This window comes from Bubalus kerabau, chromosome 4 (assembly GCF_029407905.1).
Source record: "Bubalus kerabau isolate K-KA32 ecotype Philippines breed swamp buffalo chromosome 4, PCC_UOA_SB_1v2, whole genome shotgun sequence".
NCBI classification, from domain to species: domain Eukaryota; kingdom Metazoa; phylum Chordata; class Mammalia; order Artiodactyla; family Bovidae; genus Bubalus; species Bubalus kerabau.
Genome location: NC_073627.1, coordinates 148,629,481 through 148,655,550, shown reverse-complemented (window position 1 = coordinate 148,655,550; position 26,070 = coordinate 148,629,481). Strand labels below are relative to the sequence as shown.

The following is a 26,070-nucleotide window of genomic DNA, read 5'->3' as shown; positions in this document are numbered from 1 at the left end:
AAACCAGGACTCACCAATCATACTCACCAATCATAATGAACATATATAATGAGTACAACAAGAATACTGGTTTGACTTGGATAGATTCTGGTATAGTCAAAATGGACTGGACTAAAAGGGGCTTTGAGTCAGAAACTCACCTCTTCTTCAACAGAGATGTTTTGGGTGCAAAGCTAGTGAGCTGTTTGTAAAGGCAAAGACAGAGCTTCTCATCTGGAAGCCCCTTATGGGTATAGGATTTTATGTATGGAAAACATTTGGAGATCCTCTCATGGAATTTTCTCATTTTACACATGAGGAAATTAAGCTCCAGAGATATAAAATGACTTCTCTGAAGTCACACAGCTAGTTGGCAGCCTAACTTTTGAGTACTCAGGTCTCTTGGCTCTCACCTTCTAGATTCTTTTCAACTCTCCACACTTTTGGTTATAGGTCATTTTTATTTGTTATTTTTTGTTGATTTTGGTTATTCATGTCTTGTTATTGTTGTTTGATTGTTGTTGTAGTTATACAATATTATAGAATTAATGTGTATTTCCCCTTCAGTTTTCATGAATTTTATATTGGTTTCTTGAAGCAAATAGGGGAGAAAAAAGGTATGAATTACAGAAATGTTCATTTTAGACCTGAAATTGCTTCTAAAATATCTTCTGTTCATTCTTTTAATTTTAAAACTTTATAGTGAGATACAAAAAAAATGAAACTATTTTATTGTATGTGTGTGTGAGGGGGACATGTATTAACATCTGATTTTGATGTTAAACTAAAAATATTCCAAAGGTCTACATCTTCTTTGGTCCAATACCTGAACAATAAATATAATTTTTAAAAATCATTCTCTCCTTAGTATTTTGCCAACATCATTCTGACTTTATCTAAAACAAAGCAACATCAAAGTGATTTAGGAAATTTTTAATTTTATTATGATTTTAAGTTATAATGTATTTTCCTAGTCGGATATTTTTAACAATGACCAAATAATTGTTGCTTCTAAAATAAATTTCCTATATTTAACTGGATTTCCCCTCCATTCAACTCATTCAGTGATGTCATCAGCTTAAGCAAGATCTCCTAGACCACCTGGCCGGTTCCACAACTATCTCAGTGATCCAAAGGGGAAAAGGAATGAATTACCAGAAAGAATGCTTTGATTTTAAATAACATTTTATTCACTGAAATGAAAAAATGCAGGAAACACATAAACTTTGAATAAAGGTTTCCATTTTTTAAAGATTTTTTTTTCTAAAGTATGCTGAGGCTCTAGAATCAAAAAGATATTGTCTTCTTCTTATCTAGCTTAGCAAGAATAATGGCTCCAGTTCTCATCTAAATATTTTTAAAGGGCACACATACTCACAACACCACACAAAAGTAAGTACTTTTTCCAAGAAGCATGTATCATATTGTTATGTATGTGTTTGTTTTATCAGTCATTTTTAAAGGTCATTTAAAATCTAGTATCTGAATGATGGAGGCAAGAAAGAGCAAGTAGATTCGAGAGAAGCCAGAACTCCACAATGGTTGAAAGAAAGTAGGAAAATGTAGTTTTTATATTTCCAGCTATTTCATCTTAGAACTAGAATAACAATGAGGGAGAGTAAGTTATTGACAATGACCGAAAAGAAATACTCTTTTACAGTGGCAAATATATTTTCAGTTCCCATCTAGAAAACATTGCTACTTGATAAGAAAATGGGGTGACAGCTCTTAGGAAAGGGGAATTTCAGGGTGGAAAGAGGATTATTTTTTCAAATTTGATATTTATTTTTGATGACTTTTTTTTAATCAGTTTTAGACTTATTTTTAAATATTTATTTATTTTTGGCTGCTTCAGATCTTAGTTGCAGCATCGGAGATGTTTTATTGGGGGTGTGCTGGCTTAGTTGCCCCATGGCATGTGGGATCTTAGTTCCCTGAGCAGGGATCTTAATTCCCTGAGCATCCCCTGCATTGGAAGGCAGACTCTAAACCACTGGAGCATCAGGAAGTCCCTAGATGTGTTTTTAAAACTACAAAGATAAAACACAGACTTCCCATATATTCCATACTCAGTTTTCCCTACAACTTACATTAGTATATTTGTCACAGTTGACACATTATTATTAACTAAAGTTCAGATTTTACTGATTTCCTTAGTTCTCTCTTTAAAAAAAATCCTTTATACACTTTTCTATTCTAGAATACTACATTAATTTTAATTATCATGTCTCTTTAGGCTTCTATTGATTGTGACAGTGTCTGAAGACTTTACTTATGTTGGCTTTGAGAGTTTTGAGGAGTACTGGTCAGGTATTTTGTTAAAAGTCTGATTTACCTGATATTTTCTCTTGGTTAGATCGGGGCTATGGGTTTTGAGGAGGAAGATCAAAGATGCTATTTTCATCACATACTATCAACGTGACTCATCAGTGTTGATGTCAGCTTTGATCTCCTTGCCGAGGTCATGTTTGTCAGGTTTCACTAATGAAAATTTACTTTCTCCTCCTTTCCATACCGTCCTCTTTGGAAGGAAGTCATTATGAATAGTCCTCACTTAAGGAGGGAGGAATTACGTTCTACCTTCTTTTTTTTTTTTTTTAAATTTTATTTTTAAACTTTGCATAATTGTATTAGTTTTGCCAAATATCAAAATGAATCCGCCACAGGTATACATGTGTTCCCCATCCTGAACCCTCCTCCCTCCTCCCTCCCCATTCCATCCTTCTTGAGGGCAGTTTCTATGTAACTTGGACATCTGCACCATGGATTTGGCCATTCTCCCCATTTGCTTATTTAAGTCAATCACTTTTTTATATTAGTATGGACTCATGAATATTTATTTTAAACTTTGGGTTATCATCTAAAACTATTTTACTTTGTTGCTTAGTTTTGGTCACTAGGAGTTCTTTCAGATGAGTCCTTGGACTTTAATACACTCATGCAATTCCAGGTTCTTATTGCTGTTGTTAGAGCATTTCCTTATTTTCTGGCACAATAGATGCTACAGCTTCATCTTGTATGTTTCCTGCTCTAGCCCCAGCCATTTCTCCAAGAACTCTGGTTCCTTCACTGGAGCATGATATTAGAAACCAAGATCTGGGCACCAGGGAGTACTCACTGCTTCTAAACCCACTCAGCTGAGAAACAAGGAAATACATGTGTGTATGCTAACGCCTGCAAACACCCCATATCTATAATTATTTCTACATGCAACCATCTGTATCTGTATTATGCTAAACGTGAGTTCATAGTGATGTCTTCCATTCTAATCCATTTCCACACGAATCATTCTATCCTCTTCCCCTTGCTCATCTGTAAACTCCCACTTCAACAGTGAGAAACCTGGCTCCCATCATCTGCATCCATTTACTAAATTACTCAATTCCAGTATACATGTAGAGTGGTACCAGAATTGTTAACCTGTATTCCCATGGGAAACAACTCTATCAACTATAGTGCAGTAATTATCTACAGTTCATTTTGCTTTCAGCCTTACAGATTCAACTCATTTCTAAAGTTAATTAGGTCAGCACATTTTCCCCTCTACTCTCTTCAATGAGATTGTTTCATACATTTTTAATATAGCTAGATTGTTCCGTCACATTTTATAATTTCCTCCTGGGATCCTCTGACCTCCTAAGTGATTATTTATTTACATATTATCAAACAAAATAACAAATTTTATTCTCAACAAACCAGTCAATCCTAAAGGAAATCAACCCTGAATATGCATTGGAAGAACTGACGCTGAAGCTCCAATACTTTGGCCACCTGATGCGAGGAGTTGCCTCCTTGGAAAAGACCCTGATGCTCCAAAAGATTGAAGACAGGAGGAAAAGGGGACAATAGAGGATGAGGTGGTTAGATGGCATTACCAATTCAATGGACATGAGTTTGAACAAACTCCAGGAGATAGTGAAGGACAGGGAAGCCTGGCATACTGCAGTCCATGGGGTCATAGGGTCCAAAATGACTAAGCAATTGAAAATTCTCAACAAGGTGTAGAATGAGAGTGGGAAGGGGAGAAGCCACTGTTGGAACTTGAAAGGACAGGTACAAGGTTAGAGTTTTTCTTAAATTTCTGTCTAGTATCTGGTTAAAAATGGAAAATTTTTGAAAGCTAATATAATTCATTTTTTAAAAATGTATTGAAATCTTTGCTTACAATAAGGGACATGGTAAAAATCAAAAGAAACACAGCTCCTTTACACAATTAAGACATAGATTTTTCCAGGAGCTTTCAGTAACGTTATAGAATATTTCTACTTGTAAAATGAGAATAAAAAGTTTCTCATCCAGACTAAAAATTTATAGTAGTTGATAGTATTCTGCCATTCAATGGTAAAAATTTAACCACTACTTTAATTTGAAACCCTGGTGATTACTAACAAGAAATTATTTCTATCTAGCAACCTGGAATCCTTGGACATTTTAAGTCCTTACAGTATCCAAACAGTTACCAGTATATACCTAGATTTATTCTTAAACATGTGGGAGAATTTAGTGACCATTCATGGAAGATTCATTGTGACTGTAATAAAATTCCCCCCAAAAAAGAAAAAAAAAGGGAGGAAAAATCTTTTAAGGTTTAACAAACAAATTTATTATCTTTGTAAGACTCCATAAATGTCATTTATTTACTAACATATAATTACAGACTTCCAAGGATACAGTTTAAACTCTTGCTGGATCATGTATTTATTGAATATTCAGAAAAGGAGACATCAAGAGTAAAGTCAAGTCAACCTTTCAGGAGTAAAATGTGCCCAAGGACCTTTTGAGAGTTTCTTTAAGGAAACTAGCTATCAACAACTCATTCCTACTCAACAGTTCATATGTAATGTAATTCACAAGTCTAGTCTCTGTAGTAAACACAGAGAAGAAAGTTATGTTTGAGATCATGAATGAGTATTTCTTCCAAATACTGTCAATAGTTTCTTCTTCCCCATTACTCTAATTCAAAAATGAAATATCTGGAAGTATGAAAACTAGAATTTCCTAGTTAAATATTCAGAGACAGTATATTGTTAAATCTTATTAAAAGCTCATCTTTAATAATTTCCAAAAAATTTAAAGATACAATAAGAACATCTATTTCTTTCCTTCACAGACTCCCAAGAATATTCAGTAAGTAATTCTATAAACAAATCACTATGCTTTTCTACTGATGTAAATTTGCACTACCCTGCCCTATCCCAAAGGCTGCCTCAGATTCTAGCAGAAATAAGACAGGAAGTGAACTCATTCTGAGCAGGGAGAGAGACCAGAGCAGGAGGTAAGACTGGAGGCAAGGAGTGGGATAATGAGAGCTCAAACTCAAGGTGATGCTTTAAAAAATATAATCTGAAAGGGTTTTTTGAGGGGGGTGAGTTAGGGGAGAGATGTAAGCAGTTTATCTAGACCACTGCCTTCATTAAGGGAGTCGCGCTTCAAAAACAAGCTCACAGAGAGGAATGTTCGTCCAACTAAGCCCTGCAATAATTACTGTATTGATTCACAGTACATTAGCACAAATAAATAGGTAAAATAATGAGGAATCAATAAAGTTTGACTTGAAAATTCTCAAATTCTAAAAACCCTAAACTGCTGGAGGAAGAGAAGAACAGAACTGCCTATATACTCCCCCGAACACTGATGTTTCATCAATTCTGCCTCTCCACACATAAAATCAGGAGTCCCCTTGGTGTCAAATACCCAGAATCACAGCCAAAGAAGCAAGTGTCAACTCAGCAGGACTGACTGTCACACTCCTCAGAAACAGATCTCCCCAGTGCTTTGAGGGCTCACATTATATAATAACTGACGAAGTCCATGGAGGCATAGCTGCCAAGAGATGGATACAGTAAGAAAGTCACAAAGCAGAGCTGGCTTTATTTGGAAGCACTTTGCCAGAATTCACACCAACCCAACACAGCAACTATTTATTCCCTCGGGGGAATATGAAGGAACTTTGGGAAAGTATTTGCTCAAAGACACATATCGTTTCCATCTACAGTACAGGAAGTTGCTAGCAGAGATCTCAACAGAGAGCTAGGCTTGAGATTTAACGATTAAATCTGACTTTCAGTCTCCTAACTCAGAAATACAGGGGCTTAATAAAGTAATCTTTTTCATCTTCAGGGAAGTAATCCTATTAAGAGTTCAGCATGCCTGGGAGTTTACCTGTTTCCCTGAGGGTCGAAGGACTTAAGGTTAGATGGGTAATGCCACAGAATAAAGAGGAGCATCTTTGCAAAGGTTCATCTCCCAGTGTGTAAGATTAAAGACCAGGGAACTCAGAGTACCCAGATAACCTACCTGCCACTCTGGTCTGAGGTCCATGTAACTGATCGCCCCTGGGGTTTGGTTCTGTATCGTATCCTTATGGCATGAGGAAAGTCAGTAGCTGTCTGAGCCCCTGTCTTCCTGATCTGTAAGCTCCAAGTGTCAGTGTCAAATAGGAGTTCCCCACAGCCAGGAGCCTGGCTGCAGCGAGCGTAATAGTCTAACTGCTCCCTCCAACGATCTGCAGGCAGAGCCATGAGTTCATGTACAATCTGATTCCTGAGCTTGGGAGACCTTGTAAATTTTTCAATACCTGGCACAGCAGCAACATCCACCTCCTCAACCTTTAACACAGATAAATCACAGCAGTCCAACACTAGCAAAAATTCCTCACTCCCATGATTCCCTGTGTCACAGCAGTACTTTGAGCTAGAAATCCCAGAAGCCTGTTCCTGGTTGTCATGGTTACCATCTTTACCAGAAGTATCTTTTTCACCTTTACCACAGATTACAAAATCATTACATCCTATTTTAGATGAGAAGGTCTTTGTATTTGTCACAGGAATCTGGCAGGGTTCAGGCATCCTAAATTTGCAGGCTTCGTTTGACTCTGATGGGCAGGCTACCTTGGTGGAACTACTCCGTTTCTTGAATCTGTTTCCAGACTCGAGGAAAAGCACTATGGTGCCTTCAATGACTTGACTTTCAAAATCCACATCTAAATCCAGTACATAGTGTTTCACAAGTATGTGGCTGGTGTTGGCCATGAGAGGCAGGTCATCTCGAGAGGGATCCAGCTTTATGTCCATGGTAGTACTGTTCAAGAATTTTGGTAAAATCTCAGAAGGGGCTTCCTATTAGTCCCAGTCTTCCAGAGTCACAAATGGCTGCTTTCCAAAAAACACCTGATGTCACAAACTGGGGTTCCACAACTTTCATCCCCTGGTAAAGAAGAAAAACACAATTAGACAAAATCCCAAATAAGATCCTTTGCTCCTGCAACTGCTGCTTCTGCAAGTTGATTACCTCCTTAAATAATTCCACAGTGTAGTAGAAGCTCATGGCTACAAGGCAGACTAATCTTTTTGGCTGACATCAAACTACATTATGGATTTCTAAAAATATTTCAGTTATCAGTGGAATAAAAGAGGCCTCCACAAAACCAGAAGAATCATGTTCCTAACTATTGTAGAACAGTCCTTGTCTTGGAAAAGAACGATTGTTGGGCAAAAATGTAACTGAGCATCACTGTACCTCTTGTTTTAAAAGATATTAAATGTATTTTTAATTTTGTGCATCAGAAAAAAAGTGATTGTTTTTCTACTGTGATTCTAAGTAACAGATGTGAATGAAGGCTAAATGGCCTCATACGTTTTATTCTTTGAGAATAATAATTTAATACATACAATGTAACTCCAGGGATTAATGTACTTTTCACATTAGGACTATTCTCATATCAGCACTTCCAGTAAATTACAGGAAAATGAGCCAATTTACCAGGAGTGCATTCGAAGTATTCCTTTGAGATTGTTCACAGAGATTTTTCAAATTTATAGTTAAATACTCAAGGTATATCATTACATCTTAATAGCTGAAAACCCATTAACATTCTGGATAATAGCCTTCTTGTGGCAAACAAAAAGGTCTTCTCATTGGAAAAAAAAAGTATGCAAATATCTATAAAAGGAAGGAGAGAAATTAAAATGTAGAAACAGATGTTGTAATAAAATACCCAAGTTCTTCGTAAAAGTTCTGAATCAAAATGTAGTCTTATTTTATAACAGCAATCCAACTAAAAGAAAAATTATTTTAAATTATTTCAGTCCCTGTTGTGTACCTAATTTCTTTCAACATATTTTTTTAACCAAAAAATGAAAAAAAAAAAGGCAGAGGAAAGGAAATGAAAACTCTGACAAAGCAGATTTACTTAAAATCACTTTTGTATTTCTAAATATCAAGAGATATTCTTTCATCAACTACAAAACAACATTACTTGTTTGACTTTTCAAGTAAAATTGAGCCCTCCCTTTTTATTGTTTAAGTCCTCCTCACTTTCCTTCTAACTTTATCTGCCAATCTCCTAGATTATTTCCTTTCCTTCTAGAATCTTATTTCAACAATTAAACCTATTGAATTTTCATTTTCTACCTCCCTACAAGCTATTTCCTCATCAAAATCTCACCTAGCCTTAAAAGGATCTGGCTTCTGGCAGACTTGTACAGTCTAGTTTCAAGCTATTTTCCTTGTCATGGAGACCACGCCCCCTTCAAATCCTTGTCCTCTAGTCAAAGGGCATACTCAGGACTCCTCTGGTGGTCCAGTGGTTAAGATTCCAAGCTTCCACTGCAGGGGCCTCTGGTTCGGTCCTTGGTCAGGTAACTAAGATTCCACAGGACTCAATGGTGTGGCCAAAAAAAAAAGGCCTGCTCAATCCACTGCTCCCTAAAGATGACCTGACACCTTACCTCCATGCTTTTTGGACTACTATGTCATGCCTGGAGTGCTCCTGGCTCCCACCTTCCATATCCATCTCCCAAATCTATTCTCCCTCCACGTAGTTTAAGTGCAGTTGCCTCCTGAAACCCTTCCTGCTCCCTTCTCTCCCTCCCCCCACCAAACTGTGAGTGTTCATATACACTTTGACTTTTAGAATGATAAGAACCGAGAGTAATCAGGGATGTAAAAGAATAGTCTGAGATCACTTTATGGAGAAGCTGGCACACACTCTGGGCTTCCCAGGTGCTGCTAGTGGTAAAGAACCTGTAGGTGCTGTTAGTGGTAAAGAACCCATCTGCAATGCAGGAGCCGCAGAAGAAACAGTTTGATCTCTGGGTTTGGAAGATCCCCTGGAGGAGGGCATGGCAACCCACTCCAGTATTCTTGCCTGGAGAATCCCATGGACAGAGGAGCCTAGTGGGCTACAGTCCATAGGGTCACACAGAGTCAGACACGACTGAAGCGACTTAGCACACATGCATGGCACACACTTTAGTCCTAGAAAAGTCAACGGGCAAAGGAAATAAGCTAGGGTATTTTCCTTTCAGCGTGAGAACTGAAATTGTCATATTATTTATAATAAACTTCAGTAAAGCTACTGGCTATATTTATGTAATTAGAAACAACAGATTGTTAAAACTTGACCCTGCTGGATTTTGGAGTTGCTATAATGTACTATTTTGTTGATTGGGCTATTAAAACATTGTTTTTTGTTTAATTAAAAAATACCTGGACACACATAATGAAAACTCTGAATCAACTAAGAAAAGGGTTAACTTGGTGGCTCTCTAAACTATGAAATTTGAAAAAGAATACATTAGAATTTGTAATAATATAGATAAAACCATTTATTATCTAACCTTAATAGAGTCCTAATGTGAAAGTTAATATAATTTAACAATAAAATATGTTGTGTAGAGTGGTTTTCACCACTTTTGTCCCTGGTGGCTATCCCTAGGCTACCTTAGAGCCCTGTCCATCCAAGACTGTTAATGTCACTTTGTCTGTCAACCTAACTGGAAATCTTTTGGTCCTCTTTATGAGATTTTTAAAAAACTGAAGTGCATTTGATTAAATATATTATATATAAGCTATAGGTGTATAACACAGTGACTCACAATTTCTAGAGGTTACACTCCATTTATAGTTACTATAAAATATTGGCTATATTCCTTATATTGTACAATATATCCTTGTAGATTATTTTATACAAAATAGTTTGTACCTCTTACTCCTTTACCCTTATGTGCCCCTTCCCCTTCCCTGTCCCCACCCATAACCACCAATTTGTTCTCTATATCCATGAGTCTGCTTTTTTTGTTGTTATATTTACTAGCTTGTTGATTTTTTCAGATTCTACATATAAGTGATCTCACAGTATTTGTCTTTCTCTGACATTTCACCTAGAATTATACCCTCAAAGTTCATCCAAATGGCAAAATTTTTATTCTTTTCTATTGCTTCATAGTACTCCATTGTGTACATATATATACACCACATTTTCTCCCATTCAGTAGACTGTCTTTTCATATAGATAGATAGATATAGATATATACATACACACACACCACATCTATTCATCTGTTGATTGACATTTACGTGGCTTCCATATCTTGGCAAGTGTAACAATGTTAATAAGAACACTGAGGTGCATGTATCTTTTCAAGTAAGAGTTGTCTTTTTGGATATATACCCAGGAGGGCAATTGCTATGGTTGTTCTATTTTCAGAATTTTGAGAAACTCACATACAGTTTTCCACAGTGGTTACAACAATTTACACTCCCACCAACACTGTGCAAGAGTTTCCTTTTCTTCACATTCCAGCCAATGCTATTTGTGTTCTTTTTGATGACAACCATTCTGCTAGGTGTGAGGTGGTCTTTCATTGTGGTTTTGATTTGCATTTCCCTGATGATGATGAGTGATGTTAAGCATCTTCTCTTGTAATCATGTTGCTTGTTTTTTATGTTGAACCATATGAACTGTTTATATATTTTGAATATTAATGCTTTATTGGTCACATCATTTGCAAACATTTTCTCCCATTCAGTAGGTTGTCTTTTCATTTTGTTGATGGCTTACTTTGCTATTTAAAAGCCTTTAAGTTAAATTAGGTCCCATATATTTATTTTTGCTTTTATTTCCCTTATTTGGGAGATAGAGCCAAAAAAATATTGCTATGATTTATGTCAAAGGGTGTTCTGCCATGTTATTTTTCTAGCAGTTTTATGATTTTAGGTCTTACATTTAGGTCTTTAATCTATTTTATTTTTTGGAACAGTGTTAGAGAAGGTTCTAATTTCATTCTCTAACATGTAAATGTCCAGTTTTCCCACCACAATTTATTGAAGAGACTGTCTTTTCTCCCTTGTATATTCTTGCTTCTTTTGTCATTGATTAATTGAATATAAGTGCATTACTTTAGTTCTGGGCCTTCTATCCTGTTTCATTGGTCTATATTTTGCTTTTGGCCAATACCACTGTTTTGATTACTGTAGCTTTGTAGTATAGTCTGAAGTCAGAGAGTATGGTTCCTCCATCTCTGTTCTTCTTTCTCAAGATTGCCTTGGCTTTTGGGGATCTTTTGTGTTCCCAGACAAATGTAAAAATTTTTTGTTTTAATTCTGTGAAAAATACCATTGGTATTTTGATAAGGATTGCATTAAACCTGTAGATTTCTCTGGATAGTACATCATTTTAACAATATTGATTCTTCCAATCCACAAACATCTGCTTGTGTCATCTTCAATTTCTTTCAGCATAGGATTTTCTATGAATAGTATCATGTAACCTGCAAACAGTGACAGGTTACATTTTTTCAATTTGTTGATGTAGTGTATTACACTGATTGATTTGTGGATTTTGAAAAATCCTTGCATCCTTGGGGTAAATCCCACTTGATCAGGGTATATGATCCTTTTAAAGTATTGCTGGATTTGGTTTGCAAATATTTTGCTGAGGATCTCTGCATTTATGTTCCTCAGTGATATCAGTCTGTAATTATCTTTTTGTGTGTGTGCATGCTTAGTCACTCAGTCCTATGTGACTCTTTTGAGATCCCATGGACTATAGTCTGCCAGGCTCCTCTCTCCATGGGATTTCCCAGGCAAGAGAATACTAGAACGGGATCTTCCTGACCCAGGGATTGAAGCCATGTTTTCTGTGACTCCTGCATTGCAGGCCAATTCCTTACCTGGTAACTCAGCTGGTAAAGAATTTGCCTGTAATGCAGGAGACTCCAATTCGGTTCCTGGGTTGGGAAGATCTGCTGGAGAAGGGATAGGCTACCCACTCCAGTATTCTTGGGCTTCCTTGGTGGCTCAGATGGTAAAGAATCCACCTGCAATACAGGAGACCCAGGTTCAATCCCTGGGTTGAGAAGATACCCTGGAGAAGGGAATGGCTACCCACTCCAGTATTCTAGCCTGGAGAATTCCATGGACAGAGGAGCCTGGTAGGCTATAGTCAATGGAGTCACAAGAGTCAGACATGACTGACAGACTTTCACTTTTCCTTACCTGCTAAGTATTTGGGTGTGTGATATCTTCATCTGGTATCAAGGCAATGCTGGTTTCATAGGATGAATTTGGAAGTGTTCTTTCCTCCACAATATTTTGAGAAGGATAGGTGTTAACTCCTCTCTAAATATTTGGTAGAATTCACCTGTGAAGCCATTTGGTCCTAGACTTTTCCTTGTCAGAAGTTATAAAATTACTTATTCAATTTCATTACTGGGAATTAGTTGATTCAAATTTTCTGTTTCTTCTGGTTCAGTCTGAGGAGACTGTATATTTCTAAGAATTTGTCCATTTCTTCCAGTTTATCCAGGTTATTGGCATAGAGATGGTCACAGTAGTCTCATGATCTTTTATATTTCTCTGGTGTCAGTTGTAACTTCTTTTTCATTTCTGGTTTTATCAATTTGGGCCCTCTCTTTTTCTTGATAGGTCTAGTTTATCAACTTTGTTTATCTTTTCAAAGAACTAGCTTCTAGTTTCATTGGTCTTTTCAATTGTTTTAGCTTCTATTTCATTTATTTCTGCTCTCATCTTCATTTCTTTCCTTCACTATCTTTGGGTTTTATTTGTTCTTCTTGCCATAGTTCCTTTAGGTGTAGGGCTTAAGGTTTTATTTTGCTTTGTTTTTCCTATAAGTTATGATATAATTTTTCACAGGTTCATTGAGATATAATTCATCTACATTTTATTTTTTCCTTTCTTTTTTCTTTCCTGAAGTATAATTAATCTACAATGTCGTGTTACTTTCTACAACACAGCAAAGTGATTCAACACACACACTTTTATATTCTTTTCTTTATGGTTTACCATAGTATATTGAACATATTTCTTCTGAACTATATGAATATAGTGCTATACAGTAGGTCTTTGTTGTTCAACCATTCTATATATAAAAGTTTACATCTGTTATAGGGATAGGTTGTTTTTACTATTTCCTGAGGTAAGCTTGTATCATTATACAATGCCCTCTGAGAACTGCTTTTGTTATGTCCTATAGGTTTTGGAATGTCTTCATTCTCATTTGTCTCTAGGTTTTTCTTTTTTAAATTTCCTCTTTTATTTCTTCAGTGAGCCACTGGTTCTTCAGCAACATATATATATAATTGTTTTAAGTTGCTGATCTCTTAATTTCAAATGCATTTTAATAACCCAACATTTGTATTCTTCTCCCCTCATGATTACTATTTTTGATTATCATTGTGCTTAGTTGCTCAGTTGTGTCTGACTCTTTATGACCACATGAACTGTAGCCCATCAGGCTCCTCTGTCGAGGGGATTCTCAAGACAAGAACACTGGAATGAATAGCCATTCCCTTCTCCAGTGGATCTTCCCAACCCAGGGATCAAATCCAGGTCACCTGCATTGCAGCCAGATTCTTTACCATTTAAGCCACCAGGAAAGCCCATTTTTTATATCATATTCAAAATTTAATTGTTTTGTGTTTCCTTAACTGCTTATTGTAGATATAGATGATTTTACTAGTTTTGTCTTTTAACTTTCCTAGTAGCTTTGTGCATGGATGATTTCCTACCTTTATAGTATGTTTGCCTTTATTGATGAGTTTTTCATTTTGTAATTTTACTTGTTTCTAGTTGTGGCCTTTTCTTTCTCATCTAGAGAAGTTCCTTTAACATTTGTTGTAAAGCTGATTTGGTGGTGCTGAATCCTTTTAGAGGATGCTTGCCTGTAAATGTTTTGATTTCTCCATAAAATCTGAATGAGAGTCTTGCTGGGTAGAGTATTCTTGGTTGTAGGTTTTCCCCTTTCATCACTTTAAATATATCATGTCATTCTCTTCTGGCCTGCAACATTTCTGCTGAAAAGTCAGCTGATAGCCTTATGGAAGTTCCCTTGTATATTACTTATTGCTTTTCACTTGCTGCTTTTAATATTCTCTACTCTTAAATTTTGTCATATTAGTTACAATGTGTCTTAGTGTGTTTCTCTTTGGGTTACTCCTATATGGAACTCTCTTGGCTTCCTGATGACTGTTCCCTTTCAGCTATTATGTATTCAAATATGTTCTCAGCCTTTTTCCTTCTGAGACCCCTATAATACAAATATCAGTGCACTTGCTCTCAGAGATCTCTTTAACTGTCTTCATTTCTTCTTTTTCTTTTATCTGCTCAATGTCAGTGATTTCCTCTACTCTGTCTTCCATCTTGCTGATCCCATCCTCTGTATCATTAAGTCTACTGTTGAATTCTTCTAGTATATTTTTCATTTCACTTATTGTATTCTTTATCCTTGTTTGGTTGTTCTTTATATTTCTCTTTGTTAAACATTTCTAACTTTTCACTTTGTAAATCCATTCTTCTTTCAAGTTCTTTGATCATATTTGTGATGATTACTCTGAACTCTTTCTTGGTTAGATTACCAATCTGGAGACTTCACTGAGTTTTTCTTGAGTTTTATCTTATTCCTTTGTCTGGAATATGTTTCTCTGATGCCTCATTTTGCCTAAGTTGCTGTCTATATTTTTACTTATAAGGTTAATTATGTTTCTTGACCCCAAAAAAGTAGCCTTCTGTAGGAGCAGTCCTGTGTCCTAGTAGTGCATCCTCCTCTCATCATCCAAGCTGTATGTTCTAGGGGTTGCCCCATGAGGGTTGTGTGGGTCCTTCTGTTGTGGTAGGCTATGTAGGTGGTCTGGTAGTTCCTTGTTGGCCCTAATCCACTTGATTGCCAGGCCCTGTGCTTGTGTGGAGGCTTCTGGCAGATGGTTGGCTGGGCACGGTCACAAAATGACTGACTGCAGAACCCCAGGGGACTCTGGGGATAGTGCAGAGTCAGGGTTCAGAAGATTCCAGGGCTGTTGATTCCCTACTGATGGATGAAGCCAGGTCCTGGGATTAGTGTTAGACTACTGGCTCACAGAGCTGGGTCCTGGAGTCTGTCTACATGGCCCAGGGATCCCAGAGCTGGTGTCAGATCACTGGTGGGGAACGGCTAGTTCTTGACACAGGGGGTATGGTGTCTGGGATGTTCCAAAGCTTGTGTTTATGTGCCAATAAGCAGGGACAGGACCCAGCTGGTTTCAGGGCAGAGTCTGGCCTGCTCTAGGCAGGCTGGGTCCATAGGCTGTGAGATCATAGTTCTCTTGTATCTGGTGATTTGTATCTGGTTGGTGGAGCTGGGTCCTGGCCTCTGGTGGGCAGGACAATACCTAGAGGCACATACAGAGGTGGCTGTGGACTCAGGAACTCTTCAGGCAGTCCATCTGCTGAGAAGTGGGCCTGTATTCCAAACCAGTTCATTGTTTCACCTGAGATGCTCCAGCACAGGTGCCTACAAACTGTTGGGTGGAGCCAGGCCTTGCAGCTAATGAGCTAGAGGAAGGGTTCCACAATGTTGCCTACCAGTACCAGTATCCACACAGTAGCAGCTCCCCAGTATGGGTGCCACCAATGTCTATGTCCCTAGGGTCAGCTGCAGCTACCCCTGCCTCTCCGAGAGACCTCCAAAACCATGGGTACATCTGGTCCAGGCTTCTATCAAATTACTGCTTTTCTGCTGGGTCCGAGAGCATATGCGATTTTATGTAGTAAATACTTTAAGAGTGAAGTTTGTTTCCCACTAGTCCTTTGGGATTCCTGAAATTAAGTCCCACTGGTCCTCAATGCCAAATGCTCTGGAGGCTTGCCTTCCTGGTGCAGGAACCCCAAATTGGAGAGCCCAATGTGGGTCTCAGAATACTCACTCATGTGGAAGATCCTCTGCACTACAATTATTCTCCAGTTTGTGGTTATAGGAGTTGATTATATTGTGAATCTGCCCCTCCTACCCATCTCATTGTGGGTCCTTCTTTATATCTTAAGTTATAGAAGATCTTCTCTGATAGGGTCTGATCTTTTCCAGTGATGATTGCTCTGAAAATAGTTGGAATTTTGGTGTGGTCATGAGAGGAAGTGAGCTCAGGGTCCTTCTACTCCATCATCTTGGCCCCCATCTGTAAACATCTTTCAGTGGATTCTTGAGTATTCTCCATAGAGAGGCAATTCTAAATCTTTTCTTCTTTTAAGTTTCCAAATCCATGCCTGATGACTCATTCTCTGATTAATTTGTTCTCCTACCTAACTGTGATGATTTTGAATCCCTGAAACTCCATTATACCTCAAGGATTTCCAGTTCTCTATAATTAGTGCCCTCTTCCTGATTCAGAGGAAATATATTGCCTGCTCTAGATTCAGAGAAAACATAATAATCCCTTTTCACCAAAGCCAGTTTTTTCCCCTTGCATTCTAGCATTTGGAGCCTGAGAGAGAGAAATGAATAGAACTCTTCTTGCCAATCCAAATTCTGAACATACTGAGAAATAAGATAGGGTATGGCAAAGGGAGACCAAAATATCACATTATTGATGAAAACTAAACTGAACGATATGACTTGGTGTGGAAGTCAAAGGTACCTAAAAACCAAATCCTCAAGTTAGATTGGTCACAGGCAATGATGGATTAGGTCAAAGCTCCCAAGAGAGCAGGTATCCTCAACAGGTAAGACTCAGGGCCTGGAGACATAAGAAAAACAGTCCTCTGTGGTCAAGGCTGCAGTCCAAAAGCAAAAGGGAGGAACTGAGCTGAACAGAGCACACCTAGTTTCTTCTTTCACAATTTACCAAAATAAGTCACTCCACCTACCTTAAAGGGAGAAGTAAAATGACCAGGAATGTTACAGTGATTACGCTCCCTCCACAAGAAAGGAAACCTCAGAAATGGAAAAGAAGTATTTTTCCCAACACTATCCCCTTTCACTAATTTGGAATGCTGTTTCATTCGACATTTTTCTCTTGACAACATTTGTCCCTCTCCATGCCTCCATCACAATAATCATGATGGTATGATCACTCACCTAGAGCCAGACATCCTGGAATGTGAAATCAAGTGGGCCTTAGAAAGCATCACTACGAACAAAGCTAGTGGAGGTGATAGAATTCCAGTTAAGCTATTTCAAATCCTGAGAGATGATGCTGTGAAAGGGCTGTACTCAATATGAGAGCAAATTTGGAAAACTCAGCAGTGGCCACAGGACTGGAAAAGGTCAGTTTTCATTCCAATCCCAAAGAAAGGCAATACCAAAGAATGCTCAAACTACCGCACAATTGCACTCATCTCACACGCTAGTAAAGTAATGCTCAAAATTCTCCAAGCCAGGCTTCAGCAATATGTGAACCATGAACTTCCAGATGTTTAAGCTGATTTTAGAAAAGGCAGAGGAACCAGAGATCAAATTGCCAACATCTGCTGGATCATGGAAAAAGCAAGAGAGTTCCAGAAAAACATCTATTTCTGCTTTATTGACTATGCCAAAGCCTTTGACTGTGTGGATCACAATAAACTGTGGAAAATTCTGAAAGAGATGGGAATACCAGACCACCTGACCTGCCTCTTGAGAAACCTGTATGCAGATCAGGAAGCAAGAGTTCAAACAGGACATGGAAAAACAGTCTGGTTCCAAATAGGAAAAGGAGTCTGTCAAGGCTGTATATTGACACTCTGCTTATTTAACTTATATGCAGAGTACATCATGAGAAACCCTGGGCTGGAAGAAGCACAAGCTCGAATCAAGATTTCCAGGAGAAATATCAATAACCTCAGATATGCAGATGACACCACCCTTATGGCAGAAAGTGAAGAGGAACTCAAAAGCCTCTTGATGAAAGTGAAAGAGGAGAGTGAAAAAGTTGGCTTAAAGCTCAACATTCAGAAAACTAAGATCATGGCATCTGGTCCCATCACTTCATGGGAAATAGATGGAGAAACAGTGGAAACAGACTTTATTTTTTGGGCTCCAAAATCACTGCAGATGGTGATTGCAGCCATGAAATTAAGACACTTACTCCTTGGAAGGAAAGTTATGACCAACCTAGACAGCATATTCAAAAGCAGAGACATTATTTTGTCAACAAAGGTCCGTCTAGTCAAGGCTATGGTTTTTCCAGTGGTCATGTATGGATGTGAAGGTTAGACTGTGAAGAAAGCTGAGCGCTGAAGAATTGATGCTTTTGAACTGTGGTGTTGGAGAAAACTCTTGAGAGTCCCTTGGACTGCAAGGAGATCCAACCAGTCCATCCTATCAGAGATCAGTCCTGGGTGTTCATTGGAAGGACTGATGCTGAAGCTGAAACTCCAATACTTTGGCCATCTCATGCGAAGAGTTGACTCATTGGAAAAGAGCCTGATGCTGGGAGGGATTGGGAGCAGGAGGAGAAGGGGATGGCATCATCGACTTGATGGACATGAGTTTGGGTGAACTCCAGGAGGTGGTGATGGACAGGGAGGCCTGGCGTGCTTCAATTCATGGGGTCGCAAAGAGTTGGACACAACTGAGAGACTGAATTGAACTGAACTGATGCCTCCATCCTATTACCAATGTTTAAAACACCTCCAAGGCCACCATTTTTTAAAACAAAGCATTGCAACATACACATATATCAAAGCATTATGTTATATACCTTAAAGTAATATAATGTTATGTGTCAATTAAATCTCAATGAAACTGGAAAGAAAATAAGCAAGCAAAAACCACATCTGGTCCTGCTGTCCATTTTAACTAGTCTACTTCATGGAATTCTCAAGCTGAAAAATACCTTAAGGTTCTCTTCTAACACTCTAGTTTTACAAATGAAGACAATGACGTCCAGAGAGTAAAGCAATTTGCCCAAGGTCAATTTCTGATGCTTTTTCACTTGCTGATACTTTTTCTTGAAATTCTCATCCTCCAGCTCTCATGACCATTTCCTTTACATTGTACAAGTCATAAATCAAATGCTAAGACTCTCTTCCATACCCCAACTCTACCTTTTTTAAAAAATTATTTTATTTCAGTTTTGTGGACTAGAAACAATACAGAATATAATAGCTTGGGGGGGGGGGAGGAGAATTTTTAAGCAAACCCAAAAGACTCAAAAGATCACTATTATCTTTGGATGGTTTCCAGCCTAAGTTACCTATAATGTATAAGTCTACTAAAACCCTGTTGCTATTACACTTATTTCTTACTTGCCTTGGATTTATGAATCATCTAAATATTTCTCTGCAAGTAAATAACTCACTGGCATCAATCAAGGTCACAGTTCCACATTTAGGGAAGGACTGAACTGACTGTGGTTGCAAACACATATATCTGGCCACCTCAAAAGGCCTCTCTCAGCAAATAGTAACCATATTTCTAAGCAGTTCTTTGACTTCAGCACTTTTTGCTATTATTGTGTTTCAATTTTAAATGCCAGTCCATCTCACTAAAGCATTTTTCCATTCTCTGTCATAAGCCATAACATATAAAACTCCCCCCTTTATCAAACCCAATGGTTAGTTTCCAGTGGCTAACCACTGCTGCTTCTAAAATAAATGTACTATGTGGTGTGTGTTTTAAATGCTTAAATGATTGTCTCAGCAACACCATTAGAGGCTTTGAAAGATTTACTGTACAGTGATATTTTTCTTAAGAAAGGTGGGGTGTTGGGGAGTAAATGGGAAAGAATTAAATACTAATAAATAGAGCTATGGTACAGCAAAGAAACTGTCTTATCACCCTTAATCACCAAAACAGAAATGAGCACATTTACAGATGTGTGAAACAGATTCCACTCTGGAACGCTCCAAATCCTCATTCTCCTCTCAAGCTGCGAAGCCCTCTGTATCACTCTCATGGCCCTTGACTTCCCTGCCTTGTTTTATAGTTACCTCCATCCTCCAGCCATCCTCCAAAGGCCTATAAAGAATTTGGGACTCCTGACCTCTGTGTTCATGATCATGTTAAGTAAAATACCATGGATATAGTAGGTTCTCAACAAATATCTGTGGAATTTGACATCTGAGGGCATTCAAGGTCTAGTTATTTACAGAACATGAATTCTGGTTTGCATACATTCTAGAAGAAAGTTACTGCTCAAACATCATCTTCCAGATAGCTCTCATCTCTCCTCAGGTTATATCTGTACTTCTTTCTGCCATACCTCTTTTCTTATAGGCAATTCAGGGGAAAAGGAGAGATTTTTCCATATGTGCTTACTATGTAACATTGAGCATACTGGGAATGGTTACAAAATACTTAATTCTACAGATTACTTGTTCAGAGGAAGTCAGTTTTCTTCTACTGCAAGTGTGTTCATTCTTTAGGATACAGTGATTATTCTTAATGAAAGTCAGGAATTAAGTTACTGACATATACTGTTTCTGGGGATGGTTCCTCAGACAGTCCAATGCATATAGTCATAGGAACACAGCTTGTTGATGTGAAATTTGCTAATTTTAGAAATAGAAGGAATCTGAGAAGTACAAGATTCATTATTTATGAAATATATTATATGAAGTATAATTCATTACTTATGAAGTACAGAGGTACATTATAGGGGACTGGAATGCAAAAGTAGGAAGTCAAGAGATACCTGGAATAACAGGCAAATTTGGCCTTGGCATACAAAATGAAGCAGGTCAAAGGCTAACAGAGTTTTGCCAAGAGAATTCACTGGTCATAGCAAACACCGTCTTCCAACAACACAACAGAAGACTCTACACACAGACATCACCAGATGGTCAATACTCAAATCAGATTGATTATATTCTTTGCAGCCAAAGATGGAGAAGCTCTATACAGTCAGCAAAAAAAGACCAGGAGCTGACTGTGGCTCAGATCATGAACTCCTGATTGCCAAATTCAGACTTAGATTGAAGGAAGTAGGGAAAACCACTAGACCATTCAGGTATGACCTACATCAAATCCCTTATGATTATACAGTGGAAGTGACAAATAGATTCAAGGGATTAGATCTGATAGACAGAGTGTCTGAAGTATTATTGATGGAGGTTCTTGACATTGTACAGGAGGCAGTGATCAAGACCATCCCCAAGAAAAAGAAATGCAAAAAAACAAAATGGCTGTCTGAGGAGGGCTTACAAATAGCTATGAAAAGAAGAGAAGCGAAAGGCAAAGGAGAAAAGGAAAGATATACCCATTTGAATGCAGAGTTCCAAAGAATAGCAAGGAGAGATAAGAAAGCCTTCCTCAGCAATCAGTGCAAAAAACAGAGGAAAACAATAGAATGGAAAAGACTAGAGATCTCTTCAAGAAAACTAGAGATACCAAGAGAACACTTCATTCAAAGATGGGTACAATAAAGGACAAATGGTATGAACCTAACAGAAGCAGAAGATATTAAGAAGAGGTGGCAAGAATAAACAGAAGAATTAAACAAAAAAGGTCTTCACAACCCAGATAATCATGATGGTGTGATCATCACCTAGAGCCAGACATCCTGGAATGCAAAGCCAAGGTGGCCTTAGGAAGTTTCACTACGAACAAAGCTAGTGGAGGTGATGGAATTCCAGTTGAGCTATTTCAAATCCTAAAAGATGATGCTGTGAAAGTCCTATACCCAATATGCCAGCAAATTTGGAAAACTCAGCAGGCCACAGGACTTGAAAAGTTCAGTTTTCATTCCAATCCCAAAGAAAGGCAATGCCAAAGAATGCTCAAACTACTGCACAATTGCACTCATTTCACATGCTAGCAAAGTAATGCTCAAAATTCTCCAAGCCAGGCTTCAACAGTACATGAACCGTGAACTTCCAGATGTTCAAGCTGGTTTTAGAAAAGGCAGAGGAACCAGAGATAAAATTGCCAATATCTGCTGGATCATTGAAAAAGAAAAACACCCACTTCTGCTTTATTGACTATGCCAAAGCCTTTGACTGTGTGGATCGCAACAAACCATGGAAAATTCAAGAGATGGGAATACCAGACCACCTGACCAACCTCCTGAGAAATCTATATGCAGGTCAAGAAGCAACAGTTAGAACTGTACATGGAACAGACTATTTCCAAATAGGGAAAGGAGTTGCAAAGAGTGGGACACGACTGAGCAACTGAACTGAACTAGAAGTACAAATGTATTATGTTAGAAATGTCATGCTAACATATTATTTTGCAACTTATTTCTTTCACTCAATAGTTGTGAACTACAGCCATGCAAATGGAAATAAATCTAGCTTAGTTAATTGCTGTTTGCCGTTCCTATTATGAATACTCCACAATTTATCCACACATTTCCATACTGATCGATATTTAAGTTCTTTTAAACTTTTTATTATTACAATGTTACAATGAACATCCTTGAACATGACTCCTGGTACATCCATGCAAGTGTTTCCTGGGCAAAGCATCTAAAATTTTATTTTGCCTAATATCAATACTGTCACACATGCATTAAAAAAATTTTTTTTTTCCTGAGACACTGATATATCTGCTATATACTTTTATTTTTCACTTCTCTGAGTTGTTTTGCCATGAGTACCTTTTTTAAGCAATGTTGGGCTGTATTTTTAAAAATACACAGTCATTTTTAACAACTGAAATTAATTTTACATTTATCATGATTATAACAGCAGTAATCTCAACCAACTTATTTTGTGTTTTCTATTTAACATGATTTTATTTCTTAGCTTTTACTTTTCTACTTTTTGAATTTTTCTGAATTCTCTTTTTCCCTCTACTGTTTCATAGCTTATACAATCTATTTCTTTTCTTGAATATGTGAAGAATCAGCATGCAATGCAGGAGACCCAGGTTTGATCCCTGGGTTGGGAAAATCCCCTGGAGAAGGGAATGGCAACCCACTCCAGTATTCTTGCCTGGAGAATCCATGGACAGAGGGTCCTGGTGGGCTACAGTCCATAGGGTGGCAAATAGTCAGACACTACTGATTGACTAACAGTTTCTCTTCTTGAATATGACTACATGAAGTCAATCTCTGAAAAATAAAAGGACCCTAGAAAGTCTTATCCTGAGTCCTTCATCTTCCCTACTCTATTTCAGCTTCCATATTATTGTTCCTACTATCTTACTATGACATTGTTTTTAACCCTCATCCAACTTAGGAAAAAGTCAATACTTCTTTGTTCACAAGTTTCCGTGCCATGATGGATTCCTACATTCCACTCCTCTTTCAGGGTTCAATTTTACTCCCGTTACTACTGCTACATGACAAATTAACCCAAAATTTTATGCTTCAAATAGCAACCATTTTATTACATTCTTTATAAATATAAAATACATTTACTCTACACCATATATATTACTCAGACCATTTTTCTGAATCTTAGGAATTTGACTATGGCACTCAGTGGAGAATAGGCTTGTCTGGGAGGTCTGATGATCAGAGTGGTTACAAAATATCTCTCAAACATGAAAATCTCAGAATAGTCAAAAACCTTACATGGCAGCTGGCAGCCTCCAGAGCAAACATCCCAAAGAACCAGTTGAAAGCTGAATGAATTTTCTCATCTAGCCTCAAAAGTCAATGTGGTATTATTTCCACCACATGCTATCGGTTTTGAAAAAGTGTCATATGGCCAGTCCACAGTCAAGAAGTAGGAATTCAGCTCCATCTCTTTATGTGGGGAGTGGTTAGGTCACACTGGAGAACAGCAAGTAAAATGGTAGATCCTGTTATGACCCCTTTTAGAAAATAAAATTTGCCAATTTCCTTTTTACTTAAGTATACCTTTAGTAATTCTTTAAGGACGACTCTAGGAGTGGTAAACTCTTTCAACACTTGTATGTTTGAAAATGTCCTTAACATATCCTCACTATTATATGATCATTTAAGTGACAGTTATTTTCACTTAGCACTTTAACTATATTACTTACTATATTCTGACATCTTTTTTCTGATAAGAAGTTTGTAATTAATCTGCATTTCTTGATATGTGTCCGTTTTTCCTCCCTAGAAGCTTTTATGTCCTTTATTATCTTTGGGTTTCTACAGTTTCCTTCAATATATCTAAATGTGGATTTATTTTTACTTGGCTTGCACAAGATAGATACAGTCTGCTCCTTTAGTTGGAGGACTCAGGAATTCTTCCCATATATGGGAAGTAGACAGCAGATTTCCTTGCCTCTCTTTTGGAACAGTGTAACAGAACTTTCTTTCTCCACCAAATATAAGGATTTCCCTATCATGGCTTCTGGCTTTAGGCAAATAATTCAGTTTTAGTTCTCCACATATACTGAGTTCATGGCTGGGTATCCCTTCCTTGGTGGAGATCAGGCTCCCCTACTGCTTATACCACCCCAACGCCCCCACTCCCCAGCTAGCTATTAAGGCCTATATCTATTCTCCTGTGAGAGTCTCTTAGGTTAGGCTCCTATTCATCTATTCATCATACTGACTTTACATTTTCTCTCCATTTTGGTCAACTAAGATAACTTTCTTGGTTTCGAATTTTCATTTGTGTGTCTGTGTATACATGTGTATGTTATTATTTTCATCCAGAATATCTAAACACCTGGTATTGGGAGGGGGACTTCCTTTTAACTCAGTGAATCATACAGAAGGCCATGGACCCAGCTATACCACTTAAATAGTCCATACACACAAGTCCTTTGTCTCAAGAAGTTTTCATGAAGGACATGGTTCACTGAATAATACTAAAAGCACCAAATTACAGATACCCATTAATCATCACAGAAGCCTAGAGAGATGATTAAAGATTGAAAGGATAAACATATGTGCAAAGACAGGGAACTCTACTCAATACTCTGTAATGGTCTATATGGGGAAAAGAAAAAATCTTAAAAAACATTGGATAGGCACTTTCCTGGTGATCTAGCAGTTAAGACTTCACTTTTCAATGCAAAGGATATGAGTTGGATCCCTGATAGGGGAGTTAAGATCCCACAAGCCTTGGGGTCAAAAACCAAAACATAAAACAGAAACATTATTGTGACAAATTCAATAAAGACTTTAAGAAATAAAATACATTTTTTAAAAATTAAAGAAGAGTGGATATATATATAAACATAACTGATTTCCTTTGCTGTATACATGAAAATAACAAAAAATTGTAAATCAACTATATTCCAATAAACTTCTTTTAAAAAGAATATGTGCAAAGAAAGAAGCCAAGATACAGAGAAATCTGGATTATAAATTTATTCATTCAACAAATACGTGGAATCATCTTCAATATTTTCTTTGTCTAAGTAACTCTCATTTTTCCTACAACATCTTTCCTTATCTCACTGATTAAGTCAAATTCCCCTATTATTAAATCTCATGGCACTGTGCACTTCTTCACAACACAAAGAAGTTTTAGCTTTATATCTGTTTGTGTGATTATTTAATTATTCTTCCTCCCAAATGAATGGGATAATAGTGGAGTAGCTTATATCAGACCAATCCTCCCATTCAAAGCACTTAGAAGCTCTAGACAACAACAACAAAAATCTAAAGGCACATGTGACTGGGAATCCCCAGGGAATCTGACTTTGAAGGTTAGTGGGATTTGATTACAGAATTTCCACAGGACTGGGGAAACAGAGACTCTTGGAGGGCACAAACAAAATCTTGTGTGCACCAGGACCCAGGAGAAAGGAGCAGTGACCCCATAAGAGACTGAGCCAGATTTTGGCTGAGAGTGTTTGGGATTCTCTGGTGGAGGCGTGGGTAGACAGTGGCCTGACATGGGGTCAGGGCACTGGAAGTAGCATTCCTAGGAGGTGCAACATGTTGTCATAAGTCCTCCTGGAGGAGGTCACCATTAGGCCAAACATAGAGACTACAGACTCCAGGATGGGCCATCTCAGGCCAAACTACTACTACTCAGGGAACACAGGCCCACACATCAGCAGGTAACTGGATAAAATATTTACTCTGCATGGCCCTGCCCACCAGAGCAAGACCCAGCTTTCCACACAGTCAGTTTCTCCCATTAAGAAACTTGCACAAGCCTCTTATCCACATCCGTCAGAGGGCAGACAGAATGGAAACCACAATCACAGAAAGCTAACCAAACTGATTATAGGATCATAGA

General features: G+C 37.8%; 1 protein-coding gene across 4 annotated transcripts in view; it reads right to left on the bottom strand.

Annotated features, from left to right (window-relative positions):
• Positions 1-26,070, bottom strand: part of AOPEP (aminopeptidase O (putative)) — a 423,521-nt gene that overhangs the window by 346,730 nt on the left and 50,721 nt on the right. For all 4 annotated transcript variants that reach the window (XM_055578991.1, XM_055578990.1, XM_055578989.1 and 1 more), the window contains one exon: positions 6,277-7,185. In XM_055578991.1, coding sequence (XP_055434966.1) covers positions 6,277-7,052 — 776 coding nt within the window. In that variant the 5' untranslated portion in view covers positions 7,053-7,185. The remainder of the gene's footprint in view (positions 1-6,276; positions 7,186-26,070) is intronic.